This window comes from Girardinichthys multiradiatus, chromosome 19 (assembly GCF_021462225.1).
Source record: "Girardinichthys multiradiatus isolate DD_20200921_A chromosome 19, DD_fGirMul_XY1, whole genome shotgun sequence".
Classification (NCBI taxonomy): domain Eukaryota; kingdom Metazoa; phylum Chordata; class Actinopteri; order Cyprinodontiformes; family Goodeidae; genus Girardinichthys; species Girardinichthys multiradiatus.
The window spans coordinates 6303074-6326913 of record NC_061811.1 but is presented as its reverse complement, the minus strand read 5'-3'; the positions used below and the strand labels follow the sequence as shown (position 1 = coordinate 6326913).

General features: G+C 41.6%; 2 protein-coding genes across 8 annotated transcripts in view; one reads left to right on the top strand and one right to left on the bottom strand.

The window, feature by feature from the left end:
* The window catches only part of fancm (FA complementation group M), a 63818-nt gene extending 49558 nt beyond the window's left edge, over nt 1–14260 (top strand). For 2 of the 3 annotated variants that reach the window (XM_047344953.1, XM_047344951.1), the window contains 11 exons: nt 5974–7714; nt 8215–8309; nt 9676–9744; nt 10257–10376; nt 10588–10753; nt 10831–10937; nt 11010–11479; nt 11943–12021; nt 12100–12448; nt 12543–12837; nt 13169–14260. In XM_047344953.1, coding sequence (XP_047200909.1) covers nt 5974–7714; nt 8215–8309; nt 9676–9744; nt 10257–10376; nt 10588–10753; nt 10831–10937; nt 11010–11479; nt 11943–12021; nt 12100–12448; nt 12543–12837; nt 13169–13307 — 3630 coding nt within the window. In that variant the 3' untranslated portion in view covers nt 13308–14260. The remainder of the gene's footprint in view (nt 1–5973; nt 7715–8214; nt 8310–9675; nt 9745–10256; nt 10377–10587; nt 10754–10830; nt 10938–11009; nt 11480–11942; nt 12022–12099; nt 12449–12542; nt 12838–13168) is intronic. The other variant, XM_047344952.1, reaches the window with a different exon arrangement.
* Nucleotides 14261–14465: 205 nt separating this feature from the next.
* LOC124855246 (mitochondrial basic amino acids transporter) lies at nt 14466–23840 on the bottom strand. Of its 5 annotated transcripts, none has more exons than XM_047344955.1 (5): nt 23236–23840; nt 18398–18441; nt 17915–17935; nt 17291–17374; nt 14466–16258 (listed from the first exon to the last, which is right to left on the bottom strand). In XM_047344955.1, exons 1-5 carry the CDS (start codon nt 23267–23269, stop codon nt 15488–15490), a joined length of 954 nt encoding a protein of 317 aa, XP_047200911.1. In that variant the 5' UTR covers nt 23270–23840; the 3' UTR covers nt 14466–15487. The 5 variants fall into 5 exon arrangements, with proteins under 5 accessions (XP_047200911.1, XP_047200914.1, XP_047200912.1 ...); XM_047344958.1 differs by having other exon boundaries at nt 17843–17935; nt 23236–23815; XM_047344956.1 differs by lacking the exon at nt 17915–17935 and having other exon boundaries at nt 23236–23833.

The following is a 23840-nucleotide window of genomic DNA, read 5'->3' as shown; positions in this document are numbered from 1 at the left end:
AGAACTGATGTCACACACTTCCTGAGGCGTGCACACCAGAGTTCCTCCAGCTGATCCAAGACAGACAAATCTCTTCTTCTGTACTCCTGCATGGAGGCCTGTGACCCCATGCAGGCTTCGTTGATCTCCAGCTGAAAGGCTGCATTATCCAGAAGCCTCCAACATTATGGACACCAGCTCAGTTATGGCCTTGAGCCTCAAGGTTTTCAGTCTTGAAACATGTTTCTGATTTTTGGTACAACCCATAATGAGATTCACTATATTAGGTCCCACCACCAAATCAATGAATTCTGGTGTTCCAATCACTTCTATGGCTGCAGGTGTAAACATTTTGGTGGTGAGAAACCTGACTGGCCTCCACAGAGTCCTGACCTCAACTTTACCACCTTTGTGGTGAATTAGAGCAGAAGCTGCAGTTCTGGTTTTCTCTTCTAACTATGAAAACACTCCTAAACGTTGTGGAAGATGTTTACAGAACAGTTAAAGTTGCTATTGCTGGGAATGGTGCCTCCAACAACAAAGAATAGGATGTCTTTAAAGTACATGTAAATGTAGACAAATAAGTTTGGCAAAATAGTGCACGCAAGCAAACAAAATTGACTTGGTAGGAGCTGATCACTCTGCATCAGAAAAACAGTTTGATGCAGAAAATCCTTGGCTCCTGTGCACTTACACATGACAGATCTATCATGACATTTTGTTTTATTATTTTCTGCTTTAGGCTACAAAATGATTTAGGTTAATGCTATGACACAACTTTACACATCCTCCAATCATCAAAGTAAGATCAGTTATTAAATGTAACTCAGAATAAACAATTGATTGGAGATCTCATGCTGCGAAGCATCATTTTACATCAATGTGGACTAATAATTCTCACAGCTTGGTTTTTCTCCAACTCCACACAGACAGAAGCTTGTGTACACAGACTGAGACCTGGCGGGTGGTGTTTCCTTGCTCATGTCCACATTAATAACCCTGAACTGAACCTAGAAATGACCGTTCACCCATTGTTCCACCACATGCACTTTTGATAAATGAGGAGCAACGTCTTTACAAAATCAGCTACTTGCTTTATCTAATTTATCTGACCCTTTGACCTCATTCAGAACTGAAGACCCCAGAAAAAAGCAGTTGTGAACATCATTTTCTATTAATATTATTTGATTCTTGCTCACATTGTTCTCCTAAATCCCCCAACGCTTCATCCTTTAGACCCATTTTCTGCCAGACAGGGATTTTATCTTAACTTTTTTTTGTAATGACACTGGCTCTTTACAACAGCAGACAGACACCGGGCACGCACGCAGGCCCCCCTTCTCAGATGATTATGTAACGGTTCTCTGAATTGTTACATAAACCCAGGAAGATGGAAGTAGGTCAGGCCCTCCTGTCCTGCATGTGCTGGAAGACCAGAAAACAACTGATTATTTTTTTAAACTACTGCAGATCATATTTTTCTTTACTGGTTCACACTAATTGTTTTTTTTTTTTAAATACAGCTGATGTAGAAGCTTTCGTGGTTAAAAGTGATGTATGTGGCCTTTTAGACTTACATTGGCTGTGTGGATCTATTGATTCAAGATGTCAATGGTTTTAGAATATCAAACAATATCCCCGTTCTTGTCATCAGGCAGTGCTGTTTATGTTCTAGTGTTGATTCAGGCCACAAGAATTACATTTTTTAACCTACAAGTAAGTAAATATGACTTCCACCATCATTCCACTTTAACATCATCTCCCAGGAAGATAAAGAAGACAATATTTGTTCCCTTTTCAGCTTCTTTTGTTCTTTCTTTTACTGCTTTCCTGCCCTTATAGCTAAAACCTTGTTGAAATGTTCATGTCCGCCCAGTTAACACTGATCCAAAATAAGCATTAAATATGAACATTGTTGTTCAGTCTTTAAAACGTTTGTTTGGTTTCAGGTTAATTGAAATATTTAATGTGTTTATAATAACATACCGTTCCACTGATGCGGAATAAGTTGGAACATTATTTAAAAAACATACTTTGCTTCAGTAAAGTGAGACACTTTATTTAGATTAATTCCACACAGACTGAAGTTTTAAATCCTTTATTTCTATTAATTAATAAACTTCTAGCAGAAAGACAGTTGTGTCCAGATTTTAACCATCTGACCCAAACTGTCACCATTAGATGAATGGAAACCGGTGAAGATGTTCAGGAATAACACTGGAGGCTCAACCCTGCCATGAACTGGAAACCAGTGCAACTCTCCAGAGTAATGCTGGTTCAGCGTCTCCATAGACTGAGAGGTTTCCGCCCAAGACACAAGCCCCTGCTCCATAGTTACCACCTTCAAGCTGGACTAATAATATATAATATTGACTAATATTTCCAACATGGACAAGCTACTTTTCCTCTGAAGGACAGGGTTGATGGTCAGAGAAGACCTACTTAGTTGTTTGGCAACATTAACACGAAATGTGTTTCATGGAGTAAAGCTGAGGCTTTTAAACATAGTGGTGGTAGCATCATGCTGTGGGACTCTGAAAATAATATTAAAGATGGTAGACCTCAAACCAACATCTAAATGGTTAAAATGGGTGGTTGAGCTTTTTTCCCGTAAGGTTTTTTAGGGAAAATAAAAGGGTCGGTTGGGCTGCAGATCAGCCAGAAATGTGCGAGAAGGTTCATGCTGATTGCATTCAGGAGCAGCTGGTGCTAAACGCCTCTGATTTAATGCTGTTTGCTGTGTTGCTGTAAAATAACATTAACAAGTCAGGTTCCATGAGGGGACTTCAGAACTTGTTTGGAGTTAACACCATGCAGCTTGATTAACACAGATGCTTTCTTTGTGGATCATATTCATATGATTATTGTAACACAATGAGATAATCAGCACTTTGCTCATTCCATCATCATGCAGGATAAAATGATGCGAACCATGTGATGCTCTGAGACTCTGCTGCTGCCTCTGTTTTCATGATTGAGGTTATTTTGGTCTTTGACATTTTTAGACCCACAGACATAATCTGGACATTAATAAATTGGGACGTTGGGAGTTCAGTTTAATCTGACATGAATATGATTTCATAAACAAGCGTGAAAAAGAAATTATCTACAAAATACAAGAAACAGAAAGTCTTTGGAAGACCAACAGCTCCACTTCTGTACTTTTAGGGAACATTATCATGTTATCATGTTAAAACTACTAGCCCTAAAGACTGTGATACTGTCCTCAGATCAGTAAATTAGGCAGGAAAATCTCTGCTGGTAGCCCACTTGTTCAAGCAGTGATTTGGGACAAAAACCAAAGTAGACATTAAAATAATTATTAATGTTTGTATTGTTGTAGTTTCTTGTACAAGTATTCATGCACCTTGAACTTCTTCACATTTTGTCACGTGAAAACCACAAACTTGTAGTTTATTGGGATTATATGTAATGGACCAACACAAAGTAGTGGATAATTGTAAAATAGGCCAGAATTGATACTTGGTTCAAATTTTCTTTATAATTCAAACTCTTGAAAGTAAGGAGTGCCTCCATCTGTACCCCTTTATAAAATCTACCGCACTTAATAGCCTATAGAAGTGGGTTAATTAGTACACAGGGTTCATGTATGGGTAATTTCATCTCAGTATAAATCCAGCTGTTCTGTGAAGGCCTCAGAGAGAGAGAGAGAGAAATCATCCATACAGTGGCATATGGTGAAAGCATCATGCTGCTGGGATGGAGCTAAATACAGATGCTGGAGACTGGGGCGGAGGCTCTTCTTCCAGCAGGACAACAACCATTCATTTGTTAGAATGGTCTAGTCAAAGTCTAACTGAGAAACTGTGGCAAGGCCTGAAAACTGGAGATAAGAACCTTTGAATTTATATAGTGGAAGAATTGGGTTCAAGTATTCTCCGTTGAAAAACTGTGGGGGGAAATTTACTAGACAGTATAAAACGAGGGGAAGAGTTACTCTCTCCAGGTCAGATGCACATAGAAACTGGTGGATTTTTGTTTCAAAGCACTACTTACGCTCCGTTCTCTTCTGCTTCATTTAGAAAAGATTTCTCCTCTGGCTTCACTGAGCATCTCCCACCTCCTGGTCTCAGGTTCGGTGGCTCCCCGTCGGTGCTTGTGGGATACCACTTTAGACGAATCACTTCCAGGTCAAAGGTTTGACAGGTGCTAGACAGTCAAATCTATTTAGGCTTAAAATCTAACAAGAAAGAAATGGCAAAACATGAAAGTTTAGGAACATTTCCAGGTATATTTCTTTATGAACTTAGCTTCTTGGACAGATGTTAAAAATGTTCTTGCTCTGTCATAAAACCTGACAAAAACAGATGTTGCGTCAGATATTTGTCTCTCTAACATGTGGCACTTCCTGATCGGATTAATGTAGGAACATGAGCAGAAAAGCTGTTCTGATTGGTGAAGGGACCCCTCTCCGTTTGCAGTGGGTTCACACTTCTAGGGTTCTTTTCATTGCTACCTAAATGTGTGTTCTTACATCATACCCCTCCTAACATTTGTCTACTGAAAGTTACTTACCCTGAAGTCTCAGTCTGTCTCGGTATGTTTATTTGCAGCAGATTGAGGGGAAAAGGGAAAAAAGAATCACTCCCCAAAATAAAAGCAATGATTTTTTTATTTAGTTTTAGCTATTTATGTACAGAGAAGTCTGTCAAAGCATCTTTAACTGTAACTTCAAACTCCCTGAGAAGGGGGAACCCTTGCAAAGTTTAAACGTAGATCGCCTTGTTAAAAATATTGATACATTTTACTACCTCAAACTTCTATCTATTCTCTTGAGATTTTAGGTGTTAGACCAACACAAAGTGGTGCATAATTGTGAAGGGGAAGAAAAATATTACATGGACAAATAAAAGTCTAAAAACAGTGCTGTGTATTTGTATTCAGTCCCCTTTTCAATCTGATACCCTCGATTCATATCCAGACCAATAAACTGCCCTCAGATGTCTAATATGTTATAAATCCATCTGTTCTGTGAAGGTTTCTTTTTGAGAGCCAACAGCATCATGAAGACCAAGGAACACCGCACACAGGTCAGGGAGAAAGTTGGGGAGAAGGTTAGACGTGCAGGTATAATTGCAGTTAAAGTTGATTGTAAAAACCATTACCTCAGTGCCGCTGAATATAAACGCACGTCACACTTTTCAGATTTTCATTTGTGCAAAGATTTCAGAAACCAGGTGCCTTCAAACTTTAAGGTTTATGGTTGCAATGAGGCAAAATATGAACGAGATAAAAAGGTATGAATACTTCTGCAAGCCTACAGCCACTGACTGTTTTCTTCTCTGCAGATACACTCTAAAACAACAATAACATCCCGCCCAATTCAGAGGTAACATTAGCAGATGTTCACTACATTTAGACGTCTACTAAAATGGCATGATGTTCATGCAGCAGTAACTGCCTGGATTTTTTTTCAAACTTAGCATCTCTTAATGATGTAGATTCCTGATGATTGTTTTTTTGTTCGTGCCTCAGAACATTAACCCTGTGAAATATTCGAACATACAATAAATAAATGACATTGAAGCATAAGTCTCCAATCACTAACTTGCTTTTATTAAACTCAGATAAAGAGCAACAAAACACATGGTGTTCGTCGATGCGTTTAAAGGCCAACCCAGAGTGGGAGTTCTGAGTTTTGATACAATTAATGGTTAGGGAGGCATTTAATGACTTTACCTGCCAAACACCAATCAGAACCAATCAAGGGAAAACTGGCTGATTAAGTGGTGCATTCCGACAAAATAGAAGAAATATTTTTGCCATGCTGTTCCACAAAACTCCACACTGAAGGAGTAAATACTATCTCTCTACCAGCTCGTTTTCTGCCAGTATTTCCTACTTTTGTAATCCGTTTTTATCCCAGTAGATAGAAGTGGAAGCTAATGGGACTAAATAACGCTCCCAGAAATGCACTCTGATCCCGGAAAATGTTCCTAAAATGGAAATTAACTTGTTTGTATTTATTTTCAGGGGGAATGTGGTTACGAACAGCAGCTTCTACCATACCTCCACAGAGAAGACACTGACATCAAGAGACAGAAGAAACAAAAAGCTCCAATGATGTGTGGAAAAAATAATAAGAGCAAACCTAAACCATCTGATTCGTCCCGGTTTGAACTGGAATATATCGACGAGGAGACAGAGATGGAGACCGCAGCATTAGCTGGGTTTGATTCTACATCGGCCTTGGTGAAACAAAGGCTCCCACATGAACATTTGACTGAAGGACCTCCTGGTGATGACTTAAGACCTGTGCGGGTTGATTCTCCTTCACACAACTTTGACAATAACTTTGCCATCGTTAGCATAAGAGAAAAAGACCAAACCTTCAGAGATCCTTCAAATCCAGATGATGTTCCTGAACTGAATGCTAAAAATGAGGAAGATGCTGATCTTCAAGAGATGTTTTACCTTCCTAAAACCTATTCTACACCCCTATCGCACTCTGACAAACCTAGAAGACACGAGAGTCTGAAGCCCATCCTTGCCAACGTAGCTGAACTTCTTTCACGTTCTCCACCTTCACTGGACAACATGTTAGAGGTGGAAACAGCTGCACCATGTCTTCCACCTTCACCTCAGCTGCATCTTCAGCCTTTCCCCATCAGTTTTAGCTTGGATGTGGATGACGATGATGGCTGTGATGATATTTCAGCTGCCGGCCGGGACTCAGATGAACCAGTGGTGCTGAAAGGTGGCAGTAAGCACAGGGAGCCTGATAGTCCCACCTGGGACGCGGTTTTCAAAGATGAAGAAGTCAGTTATGAAAATATCAGAGATGACAAGAAGGAACTGGATTCTAAAAAGGGTCATGATCCAAAGGAGTGTGTTTGCACGGAAAACGAGCGCTGGGATAACATCCGTGCTGATGCAGAGCCAAGCACGAGGGATGCTGGTGTGATGGAAGATGGAGGCATTTCCAACAATGTCCAGATAAATGAGAGTATGGACTTGTTTGAAGACGATGAGGCCTTCATGCAGATGACAATTCCAGATATTCCAACTCCTGAGGACAGCGTCACAGCAGAGACAACCCTCAATGCTAAGCACAATGAAAGCACTGACAAGATGGCCAAAAGTGAACATACAAGCAGCACAAGGAATCCATCTGACTGCACAGAAATATTAAACGCAGCGAAAATCACTCAACAAGTGGGTGAAGATAACAGAACTCCTGCTTCAGATGCAAGGCTAAAGCTTCAAGGCAGTAATACCAGAACTGAAGGAAAACCTCAGTTCCAGAAACCAGTAGATCACTTCACCAAAGATGATTCTTCTTTTCAGTCTTTAGTGCAGGAAAATCCTGAGCCACTAGATTCCTCTCTTGATTTCTTCTCTGTTAATTTTGATCTTGGCTATTTGCTGGAGGACTCTGAGGATGAAACAGAAGTGGAAGCTGCACCTGCATCTCCATCAACTAAAAAACAAGCGGAGTCAGCTACCACTTTGCCAGCTGTTTCTAATTCCTCCACTCCTCGTAGCAGCTTCGCAGGACTCTTCAGCGAGTCCAAGTTATCTCCTCCACAAATTAAAACGGACTATTGGAAGTCTAGAACTGAAGAACTCCCATCTCCAGTCACATCACTGGGAGCCAGACGGACGCTCCTGTCCAGTCTTGTCGAACCCCCTGAAGGCAACCTCAGGGTGGCGAGTGCCGAGGACAGCTCACGGCAGGGATCCGTTCATGTGGGAGACTCTTCCCCTAATCCAGGTTTGTTCATAAAACAAAGTCTCGTCTTGTGTCTTAAGATGAACAGATGCTCCTCAATAAATTAGAATACCAACAAAAATCACATTTATGTAAGCAATTCAGTTGAAAAAGTGAAACTCCTTTACTTTATCGATTCTTTGCTCACAGACTAATATATTTCAAGAATTTAGTTCAGTAAATTGGGATGATTATGGTTTACAAATTATTAATCTAATTACAGATTAGATTTTTCAGAAAATATAAAAATATTGAATGAACCTATGAAAAAGGATTTGTAATAGAGAGATTTTATGACCTACAAGATCATTTACCCGGTAAAATCAAGGATTGATAATAATCATACATCTATGTATGATTTTCACTTCTTGAAATGAAAAAAACACGTCTGCGACATTCAGTTTTATTGTAATCTACCTGTAAATCTGTGTAGCCTCTGTGCTTTAGTCCAGTTTGAATCTGTAGTTCAGATGTGTGCGTGTCCATGTCTGTTTGTTCATTAGCAGAGTGTTACAGTGACAGTGAAGAAGATGTTGTGCATCACAAAAGAAGACCTCACAAGATCAACCCCTTGTCTTCCCCAGAAGTGGCGAGCAAGGTTTGTCAGTACCAGAAAATATTCTCTTAATAAATAATTTTAGGAGGCAGGAATTTAAGAAAATGCTTTGGTACCAGAATCTCCTACTCTATTGTAAAAGGAACCGTAAAAAGGTGGAAATGCACCAGTCAGAATTTTGTGGCTGGTTTCAAAAGACCAGTTTTTATAAAGCTTTGACCTGCTGATACCAGCTGATACCGTGTTTAAGAACCGTAGAAAGATATAAGAACAGCATTAAATATTGTTTTCTAGCCTTAATGCCCTGAGAGTTCATGATGTTTTTATATTGGCAGTAGAGGTGTGTTCGAGAGCAGCTGCTAAAAAACAGGGTTTTACTATTTGTTTAAGACAAAGAAACATTGATTACAGAGTTTAGCATCTTTTAGCGATTAGCACAGCTAACATTGGTAAAAATTTGAAAATTACATAAGATCAATGAAAAAGGATATTTTAAACAGTCATGTCAGGCTTCTGAAAGTATGCTCATTTTTATGCCCTCAATACTTGGTTGGGGCTCCTTTTGCATGAATTACTGCGTCAGTGCAGCGTGGCATGGAGGCGATAAGCCTGTGGTTCTGCTGAGGTGTTCAGAAAGCCCAGGTTGCTTTAATTGTGGTCTTCAGGTCATCTGCATTGTTGGTTCTGGTGTCTCTCATCTGACTCTTGACAGAACATCATAGATTCTCTATGATGTTCTGGTCAGGCCAGTTTGCTGGCTAATCAAGCACAGTCATTGGACCAGCTTTTGGTACCTTTGGCAGTGTGGCCTGGTTCCAAGTCCTGCTGCAAAATGAACACACCATCTCCATAAAGCTTTTCAGCTGAAGGAAGCATAAGGTGCTCTAACATTTCCTGCTAGATGGCTGCATTGACTGTGGACTTCAGAAAACCAAGTGGACCAGAACCTGCAGATGACATGGCTCCCCAAACCATCTCAGGCTAGGGAAACCTTTGCAGGTGTTTGGAGTTAATTAGCTGATTAGGGTGTGACACCATGACTTTCCAATATTAAACTTTTTCAAAATAAAGGCTTGAAATATTTCTTTCTATGTGAAGTATTTCACATAGAGTGAAAGACTTGCTGGATCTTTTCACAGCATATATGAACTTGTGAGGATGAACAAATTTTCTTCATTAACTATTTTGTATACTTTAGATGTCTTTCTTTTGTTGGTCCTGAAAAACAGCTCAGCATAGTTTAATATTAAAGTAACATTTTTCAGCTGTGGAACAAAAAGGAGGAAAGCAACAGCCCTCACAAGACCTGTGTTTCTGTTATTTTCAAGGTAGCTCTAGTTGCCACGGTGAACACCAGCAAGGAAACAATAGATTCATGATGTTTGAAATGATTGTTTCTTTCTGCTAGTCCAAGACTCTGAGTGATGTGGACTCCCCGGTGGTGGCGAAGAAAAAACGTGCTTTTGTACTGAACACGGTAAGATGATCCAAATTAGCACTGCTGCAATTTACTATGTTTAAAAATCCACTGTTACCTTACAAACACAAAGCCCAGTGTATTTTACTGGAATTTTATGGGACAGACCAGCACAAAGTAGGGCATAATGTAACATGTGTTACATTAACGCTCAGCTTGGACTCCTGCCATACTTGCACAATGATCACCTGCACTGTTGTATTGCTCTTGCATCTTATACTGCTCTATATTTACTCTCACTCACTTAAAACTGTGCACATATATTTATATTATATTGTAGATATGTTTATACTGTTTAATTTGTACTGTATTGCACCGACTACGCCAAAACAAATTCCTTGTATGTCCAAAAACGTACTTGGCAATAAAGCTTTTCTGATTCTGATTCTGATAATTGTGATCATCTTGTGCCAATAAAAGCCTGAAACCACAATAACATTACAGGCAATTACTTGTAAAAGTACTCATTCATGTACATGCAACATTATTGACGGATTTACTCTTTCCTTCAGACTGACGAAACACAAGCTGGAGCTTCTTCTGATGACGATTTCCAGAACGACTCCATGTTCACGCACAGAAAAGCACAACCTGGAGCCAAGAGGCAACAAGTCCAACAGCCCAAAAACAAGGTCTGTACAGCAACAGATGTTTCTGCGGGGTGCAGTGAGCTGATTCTCAGTGGTTAGGTCCATTATCTCCATGTTAGTACACACAGTGACTCCTGCAGAGATGCAGGTATATTTGTGCTGCAAACGACAGTCTTCTTTAATGGTCTGTGAGCTGCACAGCTACCTTTTAGATTTAGCTAACTGCTTCATTTTTTTGTTTGATCTGCATCAGAACACCAAAGGTCAGAAAGCACGTCAGTTTCTGGATGAAGAGGCAGAGCTGTCAGAAGATGAGGAGGGAGCAGATGTTTCATCTGATGAAGAAGATGGCGCAGATCTGAATCGGTCTCTTGAAGGCTTCGTTGTGGACAACACGCACTTCTCTCAGGGACTGAACGGTAACCTACTCATTTGGTGGGTAATTTATGTTCTGTTGCCTTCATACTTACACTGGTTCTGTTCTGCTCCACATCAGACTCAGACATGCAGGGAGTTTACCTGAAGTCTGTGAGAAGCCCTGCAGTCCAGGGCAAATTCAAAATGTCCTATATGAACCATCACGACATGGCAATTTTTTCCCAGGTATGTCATGTTTTACTCTCTGTTTTTAATTTACTGCTCAACAAATTTACCTAAAGTGACCTTGGCTGCCAGGTGCCTGAGATGGATGAGACGTATGCAGAAGACAGCTTTGTGGTTGGCAGTGATGAGGAAGAGCCAGAGAGTAATGAGGAAGAGCCCGAAGTTGTCGAACTTCTGCCCGAGGTGTCATATGTGGACGGGAGAAGGCAGTACGCAACCAGACGGCGTGTTTTTCTGCACAAAGCCAGAGTGGGACCCGAAACTAAGATAAGAACTCAGTCTGCTGCAGAGCAAAGGGCCAAAACCAAAACCAAACTCTCCCGCGTCATTTGCTTAAACGATTCCAGCGAGGAGGAGACAGAGGAGGCGAGCAAAAAAGGGAGTCCCTTCACAGGGGGGAGTGTTGTCCCTTTCCAGACAAACACGCCACATCCCAATGGGCAGAAATCCATGACCTCTGCATCTGCAACCATAGCATCGAAAGTCTCATTGTTGAGCAAAGGACCGAGGAGTTCGCTGAGTGAAGAGCAGCGAAATGAGAGGTAATGGTGACAAACTCAGCAGGCACCTGGCTGCAGACGCTGTAATTGTTAAAAATAGACATTCTACCCCTCATTAAATGAAATCATCCTTTGATAACTGCTTTTTTTATTTACTCAGGTTGTCTTTGTCTGATAATCTGAAGACTTAAGGAAAAACAAAAGAAATCTGTTGGGGTGTAAAAGGTTTTTTAACAGACGGCAAACAACAGAAAATGCAGTGCTAAGACCTCCAGGTTTCCACAGCTTGACCTTCAGAATCAGAACTGCCTTTCATCGTTTTTTGCACGTGTTTAAACAGACGTGGCCCTCATTGTGTGTTAGTGCTGTCTATGCTCTCCAAGGTCAGGGCGTTTCCACTGTGGAGATGATGTGTGCTTAGTCTACAGCGGAGATGTTTCTGCTGGATACTGCATCTGCAACCAGACCCTCTGAAGCAAAGACCATTTTCATCTTTTTCCTGCAGGTGTCGCCAGAAGTTAGAGAAGCAACATCTTCTCTCTGATGAGCTTGACTTTGCAGAGCCAGAGTCAACTTTAATCCAGGTATTATCCCAGGGATGGCTGAAAGCAATATTCTCTGTGTGGGTTATGCCACGCTGACCTGTCGCTCTAACTCTGCAGGGACTCCCTTCCACGTCCTCAGCGCCTCAGAAGTCCACTGCCCAGAATCCATCAGTGAACAAGTCGCCGTCTCTGCCCGGGTCCGTCTGCATCCTGGTGGACAGCCGCTGCATCAGCGGCGGTGTGGAGCTCATGACGAGTCTGCGTCAGCGACTCGGGGCCAACGTCCACGTCTGCTCACTGGACAGCAGCTACTTTATTGTGAGCAACCGCATGGCCGTGGAGAGGCACAGCCAATCAGATTTAGCCGCCATGCACAACCGGAAGCGTCTGGCGGAGAGATTGACCAACCTGCAGGGGTTGTTTGAGCGAGTGTGTCTAATAGTGGAAAAAGATCGGTCCAAGCAAGGTACATTTTAAAATGTACTTCCTGTTTTTAACAGATGACACATAAACCTGAACAGTCTAACTTATAATGTGCATGTCGACTGCGTCTGTTACAGGGGAGGTTTCTCGTCCCTTCCAGCGCACACGTTACTATGACAGCACTTTAGCAGCTCTGGTTCGTGCAGGGATTCACCTGCTGTGGAGCGGCGGTGCTGAGGAGAGCGCCGGCTTGTTGTCGGATCTGGCCAAGCTGGAGCACCGTAAAGGTCAGGGTATCGCTGTGCCCCTCGAAGTCAAAGGGCAGCACAGGCAGCAGGCCCTGCAGCTGTACCGGAGTCTGCCTTCAGTCAGCCACGTCCACGCTCTGAACCTGCTCCACAACTTCAGCTCCATCGCCCAGCTGATGAACAGGTCAGTGTTATAACAGAATCTATGCAGTCTGGAAATGTGTGGATTCAGATTGAAGTATTGTCCAGATCTAGAGTATTTTACTATTATTTCTACACTTTAATTACTGTCTCATTAACTGTTGAATCCATCTATCCATCCACAGGTGCATTTGCTTTCCATGCATTATCCATCTATCTGTTCATCCATCTGCAGCAAATATGTGTGAAATGTATTTATAGTAAAAATGAGTCAGTAGAGGACTTAGAACTGCTAGTGAATGCGGAAAAGCCTCGATTAGGTCAGGATAAATGTGTAACCCTGGATTTTATCTGACCGTTTTTTGTTCTTGCAGTTCTGTTGAGGCCATACAGAAAGGAGGCTGCATGAGCCGAACCAGAGCCGAGGAGATCTACCGCGTCCTGCGTCACTCCTGTGACTCCGCCTTCCTCGTGAACCCACCAAAAGCAGGAAACAAACCACTGAAACCCTGATGGAGACGTATAACCTGAGCTCCATCTTTGATAATTCAACCGTTGGACTTTTCATTCATCACATAAACCAGCTTACTTTTACTTCTCTTTCCCTTTATTTTACTTGCCTGCCAGGGACAAAATATCGAGGCTCAAAACTGCAACAGTTCAATAAATAAAAGTCAGTAAATATTTGTGATAATTTAAATAAAATTGGGAATATAAACATTAAATAACAATTTAAATGCATCCTAAATTTAACATTAAATAAATATGAAAATAGCTTATTAAAAGCATTAATATTTTATTTCTTATTCAGGTTGCAGGATTTTAATTTTTCCCGTAAGCGTTACCCATCACTCAGTGGGCGGGGCTAAAACTGCACTTGACCAATCAGACGTTAAGATCTATTTGACAAGCCATACTCAAGTTTCTTTCACAATGGACTTCAAAGCTTTGTTTTATAGATTTTTACATTACTTAAATATCAAATTGACAATTATATATATTTTTTCATATATATATATATATATATATAAAAAAGATTAAAGTTTTATTTAAATTGTCACCTTTAAAAAATATATTTATTGGATTTTTTTGTCCCTCGATGCTGATACCAGTTACTGTGTAACTGTCTGTGTTGAACTTCACCTCAGTGAGGGAGAAACCTCATCTTCTGCACAACAAGTTAAAGGTGCAAACGTTAAAAGTTCTATAATAGATGACATATTGGTTGTTTCTCTGCTCATGTTTCCTAATGACCATTGTGGTGTCTGTAATTGTCCACCGACGGTGATCCTGTCACAATATAAACACTAAGATCTCAATCAAGACATTTGAAGCACACTTTTGTAAAATAATGTGTATATTACTAACTGTAAATAGCTGTAAGTGAAGTAAACGTTTCTGTAATAAACAGCTTTATTTTCTGTGACCAGTATTTTTATATTAAAACTGCTGCTGTTCAACAATAACCACTAGAAGTCAGTATTTGCTTAATTCAAACAACTCTTTCTCCCTTTAACCTGTTTGGATTTTCCACTGATGTTTACATACAGCTTCAGTTAACACATGTTCAAATTAGGTCTTTAAAAAGTATGTCTTTATTTTTCAACTGTTTTTTTTAACTACATTCGGATGGCTACTGTGATGCAAACGACTAAAGAATCAAGCACAGAACACAGAGCAGCATTTAATGTCCAAAGCAGCCTTCTTAAAAGATGTACATCAAATCATTTCCACCTATAAAATGCTCCAAAAAACAACTTAATTAGGGTAGGCTCAAGGCTTAGATTTAAAGCCTTGAGGAGAAACAAATGGAACAAGGAGCACTTTCACATCATGCACATCGTGTCAGAGCTGCAGTCCGATAAACCATCTACACACGGGGATAGTACTTTTCCTTTCACCCAACTCTAAATTATGATTATATACAAATATTCATCCAATATTAGCATCGTATACAGTAAAATAAGCAGGTCTGTCAAACGAGCAGCTACACTGGTTGTATGGGGTGGTGCAAACTGACCGTAGCTGGTCTGATGCTGCCCACTTGTGGACAAAGTGATTTCTGCAGACGGGGAATAGTTTTTACTCTGGATTTTTATTTTAAATCCAATTTCTTACTAGTGAACCGCTTTGTATAATATTAGTAGTTAATGTTAAACACAAAGTCAGATGGCCTTTGTGGTTTCAACCATACCTGTGGTTATAAGGTGCTTCATTAAAAACCGACAGGAGAATGCTGCCTTGCATTTGATGTTAGCTGGGGTCAAATACTCGGATACAACGGAAACTTCTGTATTAGATTCTATCCAAATATGTTTATGTAACACTGTACCAGGAGCATCTGAGCTGCATCCAGTGTGAGGTGAACCTCACATGTTGCAAAGTCCACTCAGATAAAATACAATGAAACTTTGGGCGCTTCTTCGTAAACTATTCTCTGTAGCTTTTTGTTTGCAAGATGCCAAATAATCCAAAGATAGTGAACATGTTTTATTTAAAAAAAAATTAATTTTAGTAACCAAAGAAAAAAAAGAAAAGAAATGCAGCTTTTAGTTTAAAAAATGTTTTTAAATACCACCGATGGATGGGTCTCCATCTGGACAGGTGCTCATCAACAGTCAGCTGTCTATGGTTGTCATGGACAACAGGTAACTGACCACAAACCTGCATAACCCAGCCAGCTGCGCTGCCTCTTACATGCTGGTGGGTTGTGTCTGCTGCTGCAGAGGCTGCAGCTGCACAGGCTGCGGCTCAGAGTTCTGGATGCTGCAGTCTTCTCCCTGTCGCATGTACATTAAAAACAGAGCCACTGTGGCGAACGTGGTGGCGTTCACTGGAAACGCGCGGAGCAACGTGGACGTGAGCCCACGGGTGAAAACTCTGTATCCCTCCTTCTGTAAGCTCTGCTTGACGCAGTCCATGATGCTGTTGTATTTGTTGACACCCCCAACTCCATCGGCCTGCAGACGCGACTTGATCACGTCCACCGGATAGGTGGAGAGCCAGGAGGCAATGCCCGACATTCCACCAGCAAAGAGCAGCTTTGGGATCATGTACGGGTCTTCTGGCTCACAGCCCAGCGAGCGTGTCAGCGCGTCATATGCGAGGAAGTACACCCCGAAGCCCGGCGTCTCGCGCAGCAGGGTGGTCACCATGCCACGGTTGATCCCCTTGAATCCTTCCTTCTTATAGATTCTCACCAGGCAGTCCAGGGAGTTCTTGTACATCTTCTTCTTCGATTTCTTCTCACCGGTGCCCTGCATCTGCATACGAGTCTTGGCCAGCTCCATTGGGCAACAGATGACACACTGGATGGCTCCAGCGGCAGCTCCGGCCAGGAACTGGTTGAGAGGCGTGTCACGTTCGAGCTTTCGCATGGCGTTGCCTTGGACGCCAAAAACGATAGCATTGATGAAAGTCAGCCCCATCATTGGAGAACCGATGCCTTTATACAGACCAAGCATCTGCAGACAAGGAGACAAATAATGAGGACATTTCATGTGGATGCTGCAGGAGCTTTACAAGAATGTGCAAAAAGTAAAGACACTGAATGTCCGAAAACTTGGTCCAAACAGGAAAAAAGGAACATGTTCCTGTACAGTGCCACTAAAACTACTGATCCATTGGTGGAACCATGACTGTTTGAGCAGACCAGACTGGCTAGATAGATGACTCGTATGCAGAGTCTGAATGCAATCCAAGTAATCCATTTCTGTTGTGATTCTGCCAGATTAACACCAATTCTGTGACGACGACAGCAATTCGATATGCTGCGCAGCTCTAGAGACGGACATTTTTGCTCATTCTTCTTTACAAAATAGCTTGACCTAAGTCAGACTGGATGGAGAACATCAGTTTTCATGCTGGATTTAGTCTGGACTTTGACTGAAATTTAATTGATCTAAACCAGTAGTGGTTGACCATTCCACTGTAGCGCTGGCTGCAACCATCTTGGGTCACTATGGGGACTCTGTGCTTCGGGTGATGTGAGTTTTCCTCCACGAACTTGCAAAACAGCATGCAGGTCAAAAAGTTACATTTTGGTCTCACCTGACCAAAGCATCTTCCTTCACCTGTTTGTTCTGGATCTACTCGGAGGTCAAAGGTGGGGTGATTTCTTTATTTTAGGAGCATCTTGGTAAAGGGGGCCTAATTTTCTACAAAGGAAAACCTAAAAATTGTAGAACAAAAAAAAAAGGATAATTTTCCTTCTACTTCACAGTCACATTGAATCCTAGTTTCTGGGTGGCTTCCCTCAGTTTTGACATAAGCAGGAGAACCAACTAGCACTAAAATGATACAAAGGGCGAATTGTAATTCCACCATATATGAAAGCAATGAGACCAAGCACACGCCACGAATAGCACAGAAGTCTGAAGCCTTATTTAGCCCCTGCAGGATTGAGTTCCCGGCTGGCAGATACATCGCATCTGTACGTCACTCAGTGATCGGCACATATACAACCCTAGAGGGAGAGCAGGGAGTGTAACACTTACCGACTCCTGGCGTACGATTGACTGAAAGCAGTGAAATGTTCCGCGGTAAAGAGGTTTGTCCACATTTTGTACCTGAAGCCGCACCTGGGGACGACAGCACATACGTTAGAGCCACACAAAGGAGCATATGAAGCCCAAAGAGGACAGTGACTACAAAGCAAACTCTGCAAAACACAGTTGTAAGGAAATAAGCAGACATTCACTTTACTCATTTGTTTCAGGGTTAAAAATGCTTATGGGTTGCAACATGAGGGAGAAGAAACATTACCGAGCATAACGTTGAGTAATAAAAAAGAAAAAAAAAAAGATGCCTTCTTGGTTTTATATTTCTCTAGCTCAAGACAGGACATTGGGTGAGATAAAGAAAGACCTGGACTATACTTACTAGGTCACATTTCCGTGGAGAGGTTGTTTATTTCTCTCTCTCATCTACAACACAGTGACACTGTAGCTGTTAAAGACAGCCGCCCCGAGCCCCAAGCAGACACCGGTTCAGGGAGAAATGACATCAAAAGCAGGGTGTAAAAAGAACTACAACCAAAAACCATTCACCATCTGCGTGTGCCTCTAAACAAGCTGCAACAATGTCACACCGACATACGCCTTCAGATGAAGCTTTCTCACCTTCCCAGGGCTGGATGCTTTCTATCAGGAAAATATTTTACTGTTACTGGCTTCAAGCAAAACGCTGGTAATAGTCAGATACATTCACTTAGGTAATGACAGATGATGGGAGCCGAAATTTTAGATTTTTATTTCTTAACATTAAAACACAAGATTGTGTAGTCAGAAAAAACGATGGCTGAGATGGATAAATGAAGACAACGTCCTCAAGGACAAATAACTAGGAGGCCGTACGCTTCAGTTTTTGGTAATGTATACCGATCTAGTGAAACATATTTTCAACATGAACATGCATAAACACATTTTAGGTTTCTTAACATATCAAATTTCATTATCAGCTCAGAAATATTCTGATTTAGGTTCAAATTATTATTATTTTTTTTTACTAAATGTTCTGACTTTCAACATTTTAACACCAAGTCAGTAAATCCTGTTACTGCCTAACAAGAGTGAAAGTGCACAGAGGAATGAGCAAACACCCACCTTTACGGTATCAAACGGATGCCCGACCAAAACACCGGCGGCACCTGCAGAAAAAATTATTTCAAATGATTTTTAATTAAAAACAAACAGGTTGCTTTATACAGGGGTTGGACAATGAAACTGAAACACCTGGTTTTAGACCACAATAATTTATTAGTATGGTGTAGGGCCTCCTTTTGCCACCAATACAGCGTCAATTCGTCTTGGGAATGACATATACAAGTCCTGCACAGTGGTCAGAGGGATTTTAAACCATTCTTCTTGCAGGATAGTGACCAGGTCACTACGTGATACTGGTGGAGGAAAACGTTTCCTGACTCGCTCCTCCAAAACACCCCAAAGTGGTTCAATAATATTTAGATCTGGTGACTGTGCAGGTCATGGGAGATGTTCAACTTCACTTTCATGTTCATCAAACCAATCTTTCACCAGTCTTGCTGTGTGTATTGGTGCATTGTCATCCTGATACACGGCACCACCTTCAGGATACAATGTTTGAACCATTGGATGCACATGGTCCTCAAGAATGGTTCGGTAGTCCTTGGCAGTGACGCGCCCATCTAGCACAAGTATTGGGCCAAGGGAATGCCATGATATGGCAGCCCAAACCATCACTGATCCACCCCCATGCTTCACTCTGATCATGCAACAGTCTGGGTGGTACGCTTCTTTGGGGCTTCTCCACACCGTAACTCTCCCGGATGTGGGGAAAATAGTAAAGATGGACTCATCAGAGAACAATACATGTTTCACATTGTCCACAGCCCAAGATTTGCGCTCCTTGCACCATTGAAACTGACGTTTGGCATTGGCATGACTGACCAAAGGTTTGTCTATAGCAGCCCGGCCGTGTATATTGACCCTGTGGAGCTCCCGACGGACAGTTCAGGTGGAAACAGGAGAGTTGAGGTGCACATTTAATTCTGCCGTGATTTGGGCAGCCGTGGTTTTATGTATTTTGGATACAATCCGGGTTAGCACCCGAACATCCCTTTCAGACAGCTTCCTCTTGCGTCCACAGTTAATCTTGTTGGATGTGGTTCGTCCTTCTTGGTGGTATGCTGACATTACCCTGGATACCGTGGCTCTTGATACATCACAAAGACTTGCTGTCTTGGTCACAGATGCGCCAGCAAGACGTGCACCAACAATTTGTCCTCTTTTGAACTCTGGTATGTCACCCATAATGTTGTGTGCATTTCAATATTTTGAGCAAAACTGTGCTCTTACCCTGCTAATTGAACCTTCACACTCTGCTCTTACTGGTGCAATGTGCAATCAATGAAGACTGGCTACCAGGCTGGTCCAGTTTAGCCAAGAAACCTCCCACACTAAAATGACAGGTGTTTCAGTTTCATTGTCCAACCCCTGTATATGCGTATGGCATAAAACTAACAGCTTTTCAGAATATGATCACAAGATGGCGGTTTGATGGTCTAGGATTCTTTCAAGACCTGGACCACTTGCCCTGATTGATGGAACCATGATTTCTGTGCTGTAGCAGAAAGTACTAAAGGAGAATCTCTGACCATCAGCTTGTGACCCGAAGTTTAAGCGCATTTGGGTCATGCAGCAGGACAGTGACCCAAAGAACACAAGAAGGCTGATGTACCATTGGTTCAGGAAGAAAAACGTATAAAAAAAAAAAAGGAAAAATCCTCAATGTTTGGCCAAGTCAAAATCCGCACTTACATCTAAAATCTTGTGGCACGACCTTAAACGCGATGCTCATGCTGGATAAAAAGCCCCAATATGACTTAAATAGAACAATTTTGCAAGGAAGAGTGGGTCAAAATCCCTGCAGTGTAAAAGACCGATTGCCAGTTGTGGAAAAAGCTTGATTGCAGTTAAACTTAGGAGAAAATTACTTTTCCTTCATATTAAAACAGTTTCTTCCCTTAAAAATCATCATTTTAAAATCTTTGATATTAAAATGTTTCATGATCCGACACAAAAACGTAAAAAGCAGAGGGGACACATACTTTTTCACAGGACAGATCATCTTTTATGTTTATTTTATTTCTTTGTGCAAAAGTCACAAATCTGGCAGTTTAAGGTAAACGTTACACAGAGTTTTCACACCGGCTCATCCCTGATCTCGACTTTCCTAAAGTAATGATGTTTAACCTGGCGGTTCAGTTTTCATCTGGAGCTAAAATGTAGTTTTCATTCTGTGAAACTTATTTGCTTTTGGCTCACTTTGCAGAAGCCATCCAAGCCAGATGTTGTGGTATCGAGTCAAATTATCAGTTGGTCACTGCACTGCAAGCAGTGACGTCAGCAGTAACGTGGCCCGTCCTTGACTACTGTCACTGATCCCAGAACTCAGTTTTACAGCAGTTACATCGCACTTATGGGCCAAAACGAGCTCTTTTTTGCCTCATGAAATCCAAACATGCAAAGAACTGTTCACTTCTGCTAGTTTTCTGATGGATGGAAATGTTTAGGCTGCTCCGTTCCTCCCCACACTCTCAGCTGGTTTTAACTGTTAACCTTTGTGGGTGAGCTGCTCACTTTGGAAACTTTCCCCTGAAAGTTAATAAAACAGTCAGTAACAGAAATAAGTGGGTCATGTCTGGGAAAACACAAGTGAGTGATTAGATTGTAGTCAGAACACAAATCAGACGTTGGTTCTAGTGTGCCGACTTCCTTGATTTTGGGAGGATTTTGAAGGTGTTCTTCTGAAATCAACAGTATGCAGTAAAAACTCCAGCGTTTGCAGCTGAAAACTGAACACAGCAGCCCACAACAAACGGCAAGCGGCTGCAGCGACAGACATACAATTATACTCCTCTTTTTCCAAGTTAAAAGCACCTTCAGACTTTTAGAGCAGGCAGCTAGGATGGAACCACTTTTACCCAGAGTGCAATGCATGAGAGCACACGACTGCAGTTACCGTTTTAAATTCGGCTTGATCAGAACCTATTCTTCCCAATCATCTGGCCCAACTTGTCTCATTAGAAGAACAAGGTTTGGACATCGAACGGGAGCTCCTTTATCATTCATTTAAAACGGCCAAGAGCTAAAAATGATTTCATATTAGCTCAAACTTTTATATGTTGTGAATGAAATTAGCGTTTTCAGTGAATTGTTTTCAGGAACTTATACAAATAGTTTCTGTAACGCCTCATAAAACAACAAATAGCCTTGATCACCACATGGAATTTCAAATCTCAAAGCAATCAATCGTCCACTGTCGCCACATGGCTTCCCAGGAGGGATGATTGTTCCTTTTTACTAATTTATTTAGATGATAATGCAAATTTTAGTATGGAATGCGTGTAATTCAAATTGGTCTGTATGAATTGGTCCGATTATTTTTTTTTGGTTACGACCTGGAGCCGTCCGTCTTGTAAAGCACTTTGAGATGTTCATTTGTTGGGAACTCTATGATGCTGTAAAATGGTCTAAAAAACAACATGTGTATGCTTGTAAACTGCTTGTCAGATGAGGAGCAACTTCTTCATCTGTGCAGACGTTGATTTTGTGAATCTCTCAGCCCAATTTAACGATCAGTGTCATAAATCTGATATTGTTATTTTTCTCATTTGTTTGACGCTGTGCCATACAGGGTGAAGCAAAGGACCGCACCTTCACCCAGTCAGCCAATAAGCTTCTATCAAAAGATGGCAACCCAGCCATAGTCACTGTGCTAAAGAATGGCCTTGGGGAAGAACAAAAACAGCTGACAAGTTTCCCAAAGACTAGTGGTGCTGCTCTTCCAGTTTCCCAAGAAGTAAATGAACTCTGTGCCTTTGGATAGTTGCTCCTCCGGTTTCCTACTAATGTTCCAGTTCAAACGTACATATTTCTAAAGACTGCAACTTTTAGACTTCCAACAGTTTATTTTTGGACATTTAGTAAAACATCTGCTTTGGTTGGGTTTAATTATCTAACGAATCTTGAAAACATCAGGATGTTTTTTGGCTTCTCGTTTAACAGTGTTGACATCTGAGTCAACTTTGATAACCTTTACTTTAAGATCTACAATGGATTATCCTACACTAAAAAGTACATGTTTGTGGTTTGAGATTTTAATTTGCTAAATTAATAAATCTAAATGAGACCCGGTTTAAGAACCACAGGTCCAGTTTAAAAGTCTGATCTAAAAGGGTCTAGAGGCCAAAAAGCTTCAAAATTGCTTCTTTAACATTTTTAAGTGTGCATTTATTTGTCTGTGGGTTTTCTGTCAGTACCTTAACACAAAAAAAAAAAATGAATGAGTTGAACAAAAGTTGACCAACTTTTAAGTTAAAACATAAAATGTTCATATAAATCAATACGAAAGCCCTTTATCAGACATTCTGATTTCGCTCTTTCACATAATATAAGAATGAAATCCTGGAAACTCAAACATGTTTGCATGCTCAGTTTTCTTTTTTCTTCCCATTTATCCAAACAGAAAATGGTGAAAACAAATGTCAGATCTCTGAAGACAATATTCCTGGTCCCTTCATGATGATGACTAATGGTCACAGTCGACCTAGGACAGAAAGAGAACTGTAAGGAGTTTATGATGCTCCATGTTTACCTGTCTGCAATCAGCCAGAGCTGAATGATGCCATTTCCCAGTACAGCTGGTGGTGGAACTGGGAAAAACAGCTGCAGGTGTGGAATTCCCAAAAAGTTGCATCCGGGTTCCCACAAAACCTCAGCAAACTAGCCGCTATTTTCCAGCTTCCCGTTCAAATTCCCTTCTCATCGCCCCCAGTTTTTTTTTGGGTTCCTATTTATTACACTTTCACTCCACAGCTGCGGAAGGAGCTTCCTACGATGGAAATGAACCGCCGCGGCTAATGCTAACCAGCGATGCTAACTCACCACGAGAAACCACTCACCTCCCACACATCCAGCAGCGAAGTCCAAGGCCATTCCTTTAGAAAATGCACAGGTCGGAAGGCTTCAAATGGATTCAATTGCAGAAAGTTTGAAATCAGAGGGAAATATAAAAAGAGTTTGTCTCGGAACCAGAATGCAGCTGCAGGTTTACCCCCCCGGCTCGGCGGTCAGCCAGGCTGGATTGTTGAGAAGGTAAACAGTTACTCCTGCTAATGAAACCTGCTCCTAGTTGGAGTAAATCGTCTTTATTTGTCCTCCTACTAGAGTGACTCTTCCTGCCGGACCTTTCTATTTCTGTAGGGCGGCAGAAGGCGGAGGTTCTGAGCGGAAAGCAAGCAGCGTGTGTGCCCTTTTTAAGGTGGTCCAATCGGATTACTCGTAAGCAGACAACTCCCCTAGATAGTTCTGTCCGCCCCCCGGATCCATTGGCTGCAGCGGCTTGAAACAGGGTTATAATTGTCGCGGCTGATCGTCAAAATCAACAGTGTTATCGCCGTGGTCCTCGGTAGCCTGCGTGAGCTTGCTCAAACTGCGTGACCCTGAACAACGTGTGCAGCAGGAAACCGAGCCAACACTGGGTACACATCACACGACCCAGAACCAC